The sequence below is a fragment of the Oncorhynchus nerka genome, linkage group LG14 (assembly GCF_034236695.1).
Source record: "Oncorhynchus nerka isolate Pitt River linkage group LG14, Oner_Uvic_2.0, whole genome shotgun sequence".
Classification (NCBI taxonomy): Eukaryota; Metazoa; Chordata; class Actinopteri; order Salmoniformes; family Salmonidae; genus Oncorhynchus; species Oncorhynchus nerka.
The window spans coordinates 99,480,806-99,491,187 of record NC_088409.1 but is presented as its reverse complement, the minus strand read 5'-3'; the positions used below and the strand labels follow the sequence as shown (position 1 = coordinate 99,491,187).

Sequence of the window (10,382 nt, the reverse complement as noted above, 5' to 3'; positions counted from 1 at the left end):
GTCAAGTCCTCAGTCTGTGTGTTGTTGTTCCCTACTGGCTTCCTGGTTGGGGGTCAAGTCCTCAGTCTGTGTGTTGTTGTTCCCTACTGGCTTCCTGGCCGGGGGTCAAGTCCTCAGTCTGTGTGTTGTTGTTCCCTACTGGCTTCCTGGTCGGGGGTCAAGTCCTCAGTCTGTGTGTTGTTGTTCCCTACTGGCTTCCTGGCCGGGGGTCAAGTCCTCAGGCTGTGTGTTGTTGTTCCCTACAGGCTTCCTGGCCGGGGGTCAAGTCCTCAGTCTGTGTGTTGTTGTTCCCTACAGGCTTCCTGGTCGGGGGTCAAGTCCTCAGTCTGTGTGTTGTTGTTCCCTACAGGCTTCCTGGCCGGGGGTCAAGTCCTCAGACTGTTCCACGGTCACATGGACGAGTGTCTGGCCATCTCCATGCCTGACGACGGGGACGACAAACGCAGGTGAACAGAACAACTGTCCTCCTGTTACCCTGTCCTCATGTTCTCCTGTTACCCTGTCCCCCTGTTACCCTGTCCTCCTGTTACCCTGTCCTCCTGTTACCCTGTCCTCCTGTTACCCTGTCCTCCTGTCCTCCTGTCCTCCTGTTACCCTGTCCTCCTGTTACCCTGTCCTCCCGTTACCCTGTCGTCCTGTCGTCCTGTCCTCCTGTTACCCTGTCCTCCTGTCCTCATGTTACCCTGTCCTCCTGTCCTCATGTTACCCTGTCCTCCTGTTACCCTGTCCTCCTGTTACTCTGTCCTCATGTTACCCTGTTACCCTGTCCTCCTGTTATACTGTCCTCCTGTTACCCTGTCCTCCTGTTACCCTGTCCTCCTGTCCTCCTGTTACCCTGTCCTCCTGTTACCCTGTCCTCCTGTTACCCTGTCCTCCTGTCCTCCTGTTAGCCTGTCCTCCCGTTACTCTGTCCTCCTGTCCTCCTGTTACCCTGTCCTCCTGTTACCCTGTCCTCCTGTCCTCCTGTCATCCTGTTACCCTGTCCTCCTGTTACCCTGTCCTCCTGTTACCCTGTCCCCTGTCCTCCTGTCCTCCTGTTACCCTGTCCTCCTGTTACCCTGTCCTCCTGTCCTCCTGTCCTCCTGTTACCCTGTCCTCCTGTTACCCTGTCCTCCTGTTACTCTGTCCTCATGTTACCCTGTTACCCTGTCCTCCTGTTATACTGTCCTCCTGTCCTCCTGTTACCCTGTCCTCCTGTTACCCTGTCCTCCTGTCCTCCTGTTACCCTGTCCTCCTTTTACCCTGTCCTCCTGTTACCCTGTCCTCCTGTTACCCTGTCCTCCTGTCCTCCTGTTAGCCTGTCCTCCCGTTACTCTGTCCTCCTGTCCTCCTGTTACCCTGTCCTCCTGTTACCCTGTCCTCCTGTTACCCTGTCCTCCTGTTACCCTGTCCTCCTGTCCTCCTGTTACCCTGTCCTCCTGTTACCCTGTCCTCCTGTCCTCCTGTTACCCTGTCCTCCTGTCCTCCTGTTAACCCTGTCCTCCTCTTACCCTGTCCTCCTGTTACCCTGTCCTCCTGTCCTCCTCCTGTCCTCCTGTTCTCCTGTCCTCCTGTTACCCGGTCCTCCTGTCCTCCTGTTACCCCGTCCTCCTGTCCTCCTGTCCTCCTGTTACCCTGTCCTCCTGTCCTCCTGTTACCCTGTCCTCCTGTTACACTGTCCTCCTGTTACCCTGTCCTCCTGTTACCCTGTCCTCCTGTCCTCCTGTTCTCCTGTCCTCCTGTTACCCTGTCCTCCTGTCCTCCTGTTCTCCTGTCCTCCTGTTACCCGGTCCTCCTGTCCTCCTGTTACCCCGTCCTCCTGTCCTCCTGTCCTCCTGTTACCCTGTCCTCCTGTCCTCCTGTTACCCTGTCCTCCTGTCCTCCTGTCCTCCTGTCCTCCTGTTAGCCTGTCCTCCCGTTACTCTGTCCTCCTGTCCTCCTGTTACCCTGTCCTCCTGTTACCCTGTCCTCCTGTTACCCTGTCCTCCTGTTACCCTGTCCTCCTGTCCTCCTGTTACCCTGTCCTCCTCTTACCCTGTCCTCCTGTTACCCTGTCCTCCTGTTACCCTGTCCTCCTGTTACCCTGTCCTCCTGTCCTCCTGTTCTCCTGTCCTCCTGTTACCCGGTCCTCCTGTCCTCCTGTTACCCCGTCCTCCTGTCCTCCTGTCCTCCTGTTACCCTGTCTTCCTGTCCTCCTGTTACCCTGTCCTCCTGTCCTCCTGTTACCCTGTCCTCCTGTTACCCTGTCCTCCTGTCCTCCTGTTCTCCTGTCCTCCTGTTACCCTGTCCTCCTGTTACCCTGTCCTCCTGTCCTCCTGTCCTCCTGTTACCCTGTCCTCCTGTTACCCTGTCCTCCTGTTACCCTGTCCTCCTGTCCTCCTGTCCTCCTGTTACCCTGTCCTCCTGTTACCCTGTCCTCCTGTTACTCTGTCCTCATGTTACCCTGTTACCCTGTCCTCCTGTTATACTGTCCTCCTGTCCTCCTGTTACCCTGTCCTCCTGTTACCCTGTCCTCCTGTCCTCCTGTTACCCTGTCCTCCTTTTACCCTGTCCTCCTGTTACCCTGTCCTCCTGTTACCCTGTCCTCCTTTCCTCCTGTTAGCTTGTCCTCCCGTTACTCTGTCCTCCTGTCCTCCTGTTACCCTGTCCTCCTGTTACCCTGTCCTCCTGTTACCCTGTCCTCCTGTCCTCCTGTTACCCTGTCCTCCTGTTACCCTGTCCTCCTGTCCTCCTGTTACCCTGTCCTCCTGTCCTCCTGTTACCCTGTCCTCCTCTTACCCTGTCCTCCTGTTACCCTGTCCTCCTGTTACCCTGTCCTCCTGTCCTCCTGTTCTCCTGTCCTCCTGTTACCCGGTCCTCCTGTCCTCCTGTTACCCCGTCCTCCTGTCCTCCTGTCCTCCTGTTACCCTGTCCTCCTGTCCTCCTGTTACCCTGTCCTCCTGTCCTCCTGTTACCCTGTCCTCCTGTTACACTGTCCTCCTGTTACCCTGTCCTCCTGTTACCCTGTCCTCCTGTCCTCCTGTTCTCCTGTCCTCCTGTTACCCTGTCCTCCTGTTACCCTGTCCTCCTGTCCTCCTGTCCTCCTGTTACCCTGTCCTCCTGTTACCCTGTCCTCCTGTTACCAAGTCCCTCTGTCCTCCAGTTACCATGATACACACCTGTCATTTGTTCCTGCTGTTATAATTTTTTGTATTTTCAACTCCTCCTCCTTCTCTACCTCCTTTTCCTCCGCCTCTTTCTCTACCTCCTCTTCCTCCTCCTCCTTCTCTACCTCCTCCTCCTTCTCTACCTCCTCTTCCTCTTCCTCCTCCTCATTCTCTACCTCCTCTACCTCCTCCTCTTTCTCTACCTCCTCTTCCTCCTCCTATTTCTCTACCTCCTCTTCCTCCTCCTCTTTCTTTACCTCCTCTTCCTCCTTCTCTACCTCCTCTTCCTCCTCCTCCTTCTCTACCTCCTCCTCCTTCTCTACCTCCTCTTCCTCTTTCTCCTCCTCCTTCTCTACCTCCTCTTCCTCCTCCTATTTCTCTACCTCCTCTTCCTCCTCCTCCTTCTCTACCTCCTCCTCCTTCTCTACCTCCTCTTCCTCTTCCTCCTCCTCATTCTCTACCTCCTCTACCTCCTCCTCTTTCTCTACCTCCTCTTCCTCCTCCTATTTCTCTACCTCCTCTTCCTCCTCCTCCTTCTCTACCTCCTCTACCTCCTCCTCTTTCTCTACCTCCTCTTCCTCCTCCTCTTTCTTTACCTCCTCTTCCTCCTTCTCTACCTCCTCTACCTCCTCCTCTTTCTCTACCTCCTCTTCCTCCTCCTATTTCTCTACCTCCTCTTCCTCCTCCTCTTTCTCTACCTCCTCTTCCTCCTCCTATTTCTCTACCTCCTCTTCCTCCTCCTCTTTCTCTACCTCCTCTTCCTCCTCCTATTTCTCTACCTCCTCTTCCTCCTCCTCTTTCTCTACCTCCTCTTCCTCCTCCTATTTCTCTACCTCCTCTTCCTCCTCTTTCTTTACCTCCTCTTCCTCCTTCTCTACCTCCTCTTCCTCCTCCTCTTTCTCTACCTCATCTTCCTCCTCCTTCTCTACCTCCTCTTCCTCCTTCTCACCCACCTCCTCCTCCTTCTCTTCCCCTTCCTCCTCCTCCAACCTGCTCTTCCCTCCTCCTCCTACTTTTGCTCCTACTTTTGCTCCTCCTCCTCCTCCTCCTCTCTGTAGCACCGCCCACTATGAAGGAGGAGCCGTGTGTAGCCAGGCCCGTTCTTTATGGAGACTGGAGCCTCTGAGAATCAGGTTACTGGCTCTTCTGTCTGTTCCCCATGACATAAAAACACAACTGTGCTGTTTTCATAAAGACTCACTACTTAAAGGGATTCTTCTGGATTTTTGGCAATAAAGCTCTTTACCTACTTCCCCGGAGTCATGCCTCTGTCGCGCAGTTTGAAGGAAGTTGCTAACTAGTGTTAAGCCAATTGCTAACTACCATTAGCACAATGACTGGAAGTCAATGGTAACTGCTAGCATGCTAGTCATTGCGTTAACGCTAGTTAGCATTGGCTTTAGAAAACTACCTCTAAATTCCTTTATACTGGACTCCAGGGAAGTAAATAAATGGCTTCATTGCCCAAAATCCCAAAGTACCCCTTTAATTGATGAACCATCCATAGACGTGTTGTGTCTTCCTGTGCGTTTTGAAAGGTACTGTATGCAGTCTCAATGCAAACGCTAACAAAAAATGCTAAGTGCGTTTTTAAAGGTACTGTATGCAGAGTCTCAATGCAAATGCTAACAAAAAATGCTAAGTGCTTTTTTAAAGGTACTGTATGCAGAGTCTCAATGCAAATGCTAACAAAAAATGCTAAGTGCGTTTTTAAAGGTACTGTATGCAGAGTCTCAATGCAAATGCTAACAAAAAATGCTAAGTGCGTTTTTAAAGGTACTGTATGCAGAGTCTCAATGCAAATGCTAACAAAAAATGCTAAGTGCGTTTTTAAAGGTACTGTATGCAGTCTCAATGCAAATGCTAACAAAAAATGCTAAGTGCGTTTTTAAAGGTACTGTATGCAGTCTCAATGCAAATGCTAATAAAAAATGCTAAATGCTAAAAGCTGTAAACAAGTGTCAGTGTTCTTCACTTTGCTCCAAAATAAAGCGTGAATCTGTGTAGCAGTAACATGTTGAGGCTAAGTGTGTCCCTTGTCTGCCCCGGTAGCTGGAGCGGCAGCCACATGAAGTGTGGCCAGTCGTTCCGTGTGCGCCACATCACCACGGGCCGTTACCTCTGTCTGGACGAGGAGAAGGGCCTGATGGTCCTCGACCCTGAGAGGGCCAACACCAAACTGTCTGCCTTCAGCTTCCGCGTGTCAAAGGTCAGATACCCTCACTGTTAATCTATTGTCAATGTTCTGGTCGTTGCTCAGTTGTTTTGGTGTTGTTCTAGTGTTGTTTATTACTGTAAACTCAGAACTCATGGTCATAACTAGGGAGTTTCCCTATATCACAAAAAACTCTGGGTCTTCATTGGTCAGGTGACAGATCAGAACTCAGGGACCTAGTCGTAGCCTATGATGCTCTCCCTCATGTTCCCTTCTTCTTCTACTTCTTCTACTTCTACTTCTTCTACTTCTACTTCTACTTCTTCTTCTTCTTCTACTTCTTCTTCTTCTACGTCTTCTTCTTCTACTACTACATCTTCTTCTTCTTCTTCTACTTCTGCTACTTTTACTTCTTCTTCTTCTTTTTCTCTTCTTTCTCTCCTACATTGCCCACAAACTGGTTCCCTTGAGCAGGAGAAGGTGGAACAGGCTCGTAAGCGAGACGTGGAGGGAATGGGCATCCCAGAGATCAAGTATGGAGAGTCCATGTGTTTTGTCCAGCACGTGTCCACCAGCCTGTGGCTTACCTACGCCTCCCTGGATGCTAAGGCTGCTCGCCTGGGGACAATGAAGAGGAAGGTAGGGGCTGGGTTTAAGGTTTATTTAAAGGTATAGTTTGACATTTTGTCAAGTAAGTCCACTAACCCAGAGTCAGGTAAAGTCATGGATATCATTTTTATGTATCGTCGTGCAGTTTGAAGAAAGTTGAAGGTCATTTCCGGAGCCATTGCTAGCTAGCGTTAGAGCAAAGACTAGAAGTCTATGGGATTAGCTAGCGTTAGAGCAAAGACGAGAAGTCTATGGGATTAGCTAGCGTTAGAGCAAAGACTAGAAGTCTATGGGATTAGCTAGCGTTAGAGCAAAGACTAGAAGTCTATGGGATTAGCTAGCGTTAGAGCAAAGACTAGAAGTCTATGGGATTAGCTAGCGTTAGAGCAAAGACTAGAAGTCTATGGGATTAGCTAGCGTTAGAGCAAAGACTAGAAGTCTATGGGATTAGCTAGCGTTAGAGAAAAGACTAGAAGTCTATGGGATTAGCTAGCGTTAGAGCAAATACGAGAAGTCTATGGGATTAGCTAGCGTTAGAGCAAAGACGAGAAATCTATGGGATTAGCTAGCGTTAGAGCAAAGACGAGAAGTCTATGGGATTAGCTAGCGTTAGAGCAAAGACGAGAAGTCTATGGGATTAGCTAGCATTAGCACAAATAGCTAGTTGATTCCATAGACTTCCAGTCATTGTGCTAGCTCTAGTTAGCAATGTCTACAGAAACTATCTTCAACTTCCTTCAAAATGCAGAAACAAAAATGGTATCTATGAGTTCATCTGACTCTGGGTTAAAAAGAAAGAATTGTACCTTTATTTACCTAGGCAAGTCAGTTAAGAACAAATTCTTATTTACAATGACGGTTTAGGAACACTGGGTTAACTGCCTTGTTCAGAGGCAGAACAACAGATTTTTACCTTGTCAGCTCGCGGATTCGATTTTACAACTATTCAGTTATTAGTCCGACGCTCTAACCACTAGGCTACCTGCCGAACCGCTTATCTATGACTCTGGGTAAATGGCTTAATTTACAAAATCTTAAACTATCCCTTTAACAGACAGAAACATACCCCTAGTGAAAAAAAGGCAGGGGCTTAGGCTCATTCAACATGGATATATATAGAAACATAACCCTAACTCTGGGGCCCATGAAGAGAAAGGTACGGTCTGGTGCAGTTACCATTGAATGCTCCTGCAGACAGCTGCTCTCGGGACCACTAGGGACCGCTGTTCTCAGGACCACTAGGGACCGCTGTTCTCAGGACCACTAGGGACCACTGTTCTCGGGACCACTAGGGACCGCTGTTCTCAGGATCACTAGGGACCACTGTTCTCAGGACCACTAGGGACCACTGTTCTCAGGACCACTAGGGACCACTGTTCTCAGGAACACTAGGGACCACTAGGGACCACTGTTCTCGGGACCACTAGGGACCACTAGGGACCACTGTTCTCGGGACCACTAGGGATCACTGTTCTCAGGACCACTAGGGACCACTGTTCTCAGGACCACTAGGGACCACTGTTCACCGGACCACTAGGGACCAGTAGGGACCACTGTTCTCTGGACCACTATGGACCACTGTTCTCTGGACCACTAGGGACCACTAGGGACCACTACTCTAGGGACCACTACTCTAGGGACCACTAGGGACCATTGTTCTCAGGACCACTGCTCTCTGAACCACTAGGGACCACTGTTCTCGGGACCACTGGGACCACTGTTCTCCGGACCACTAGGGACCACTAGGGACCACTGTTTTCGGGGCAACTAGGGACCACTCTTCTCAGGACAACTAGGGACTCCTAGGGACCACTGTTCTCAGGACCACTAGGGACCACTGTTCTCAGGACCACTAGGGACCACTAGGGGCCGCTGCTCTCGGGACCACTAGGGACCACTGTTCTCAGGACCACTAGGGACCACTAGGGACCACTGTTCTCGGGATCACTAGTGACCACTGTTCTCAGGACCACTAGGGACCACTAGGGACCACTGTTCTCGGGACCACTAGGGACCACTGTTCTCGGGACCACTAGGGACCACTGTTCTCAGGACCACTAGGGACTACTAGGGACCACTGTTCTCGGGATCACTAGGGTCCACTGTTCTCAGGACCACTAGGGACCACTGTTCTCAGGACCACTAGGGACCACTGTTCTCAGGACCACTAGGGACCACTGTTCTCAGGACCACTAGGGACCACTGTTCTCAGGACCACTAGGGACCACTGTTCTCGGGACCACTAGGGACCACTAGGGACCACTGTTCTCGGGACCACTAGGGATCACTGTTCTCAGGACCACTAGGGACCACTAGGGACCACTGTTCTCAGTACCACTAGGGACCACTGTTCACCGGACCACTAGGGACCAGTAGAGACCACTGTTCTCTGGACCACTAGGGACCACTGTTCTCTGGACCACTAGGGACCACTAGGGACCACTAGGGACCACTACTCTAGGGACCACTACTCTAGGGACCACTAGGGACCATTGTTCTCAGGACCACTGCTCTCTGAACCACTAGGGACCACTGTTCTCGGGACCACTGGGACCACTGTTCTCCGGACCACTAGGGACCACTAGGGACCACTGTTTTCGGGGCAACTAGGGACCACTCTTCTCAGGACCACTAGGGACCACTGTTCTCAGGACCACTAGGGACCATTAGGGGCCGCTGCTCTTGGGACCACTAGGGACCGCTAGGGACCACTAGGGACCGCTGCTCTCTGGACCACTAGGGACCACTGTTCTCAGGACCACTAGGGACCACTAGGGACCACTGTTCTCGGGATCACTAGTGACCACTGTTCTCAGGACCACTAGGGACCACTGTTCTCGGGACCACTAGGGACCACTGTTCTCGGGACCACTAGGGACCACTGTTCTCAGGACCACTAGGGACCACTAGGGACCACTGTTCTCGGGATCACTAGGGTCCACTGTTCTCAGGACCACTAGGGACCACTAGGGACCACTGTTCTCAGGACCACTAGGGACCACTGTTCTCAGGACCACTAGGGACCACTAGGGACCACTGTTCTCAGGACCACTAGGGACCACTGTTCTCGGGACCACTAGGGACCACTGTTCTCAGGACCACTAGGGAACACTAGGGACCACTGTTCTCGGGATCACTAGGGTCCACTGTTCTCAGGACCACTAGGGACCACTGTTCTCGGGACCACTAGGGACCACTGTTCTCAGGACCACTAGGGACCACTAGGGACCACTGTTCTCAGGACCACTAGGGACCACTGTCCTCAGGACCACTAGGGACCGCTGCTCTCGGGACCACTAGGGACCGCTAGGGACCGCTGCTCCTGAGTGGCGTAGTGGTCTAAGACCCTGCATCTCAGTGCAAGAGGCGTCACTGCAATCCCTAGCTGCATCACATCCGTTCGTGATTGGGAGTCCCATAGGGCGACGCACAATTGGCCCAGCGTCGTCCGGGTTTGGCCGTCACTATAAATAAGAAGCTGTTCTTGACTTGCCTCGTTAAATAAAGGTGAAATAAAAAAAACTTGCTTGCACTAATGAGTTGTTCTCTGTGATAACCAGGCTAGCTCACCAGCCGATGCTGGGCGTGTGTACACCTACTAGATGGAAAACTGCTTCATTGTCTTTTAGTGTTGGTTCTCAATCCCCCTTCTCCTGTCCCCAGGCCATTCTGCACCAGGAGGGTCACATGGACGATGCCCTGACTGTGGCCCGGTCCCAGACAGAGGAGTCTCAGGCTGCTAGGATGATCTTTAGCACCACAGGACTCTTCAGGCAGTTCATCAAGTACGACCATTACACACACACACACACACACGTTTTGGACATTTCCACTGCAAGGTCTTTGTCAGGCCGACAAACAGTGTGCAGACATCTCTATTATCCTCGTAATATCTTTGTACCCTGCAGGGATAATTCTTGGATGTACTTTTGACTTTACGTGTGTGTGTGTTCTGTCCCAGGGGTCTGGACTCCCTGCAGGGGAAGAATAAGTCCCCTGTCCCCGTGCCTCTACCCCTGGACGGGGTCGTCCTCTCCCTGCAGGACCTTATCTTCTACTTCCGTCCCCCTGAAGACGAGCTGGAACATGAGGAGAAACAGACAAAGCTGCGCTCCCTCCGAAACCGACAGAACCTCTTCCAAGAGGAGGTCAATATCAGTAACCTTTTCAGATTTAAAGTCCGTAGAGTGACTACTTAAATGTTCTTGAGATGGTTTGGCTTCAACTCGACTGAAGCGCTGTACAACATGGTGTGTTGATATTATATAAATGTGGTTGTGGACCAAAAGTACTTGAAACCACTGAAGGACTGGTTGATGTTATGGATCGCGAACTAACCCTATGACCACGTGGGTACAGGATCTAATCCTTTGACCACGTGGGTACAGGATCTAATCCTATGACCACGTGGGTACAGGATCTAATCCTTTGACCACGTGGGTACAGAATCTAACCCTATGACCACATAGGTACAGGATCTAATCCTTTGACCA

The 10,382-nt window shown here is 51.4% G+C and overlaps 1 protein-coding gene across 1 annotated transcript in view; it reads left to right on the top strand.

The window, feature by feature from the left end:
* ryr1b (ryanodine receptor 1b (skeletal)) overlaps window positions 1-10,382 on the top strand; it is a 287,373-nt gene that overhangs the window by 51,959 nt on the left and 225,032 nt on the right. Inside the window, 6 exon segments of the mRNA XM_065027242.1 lie at window positions 350-446; window positions 4,184-4,258; window positions 5,178-5,334; window positions 5,755-5,919; window positions 9,553-9,674; window positions 9,851-10,037. Of these exon segments, the coding sequence (XP_064883314.1) occupies window positions 350-446; window positions 4,184-4,258; window positions 5,178-5,334; window positions 5,755-5,919; window positions 9,553-9,674; window positions 9,851-10,037 (803 nt within the window).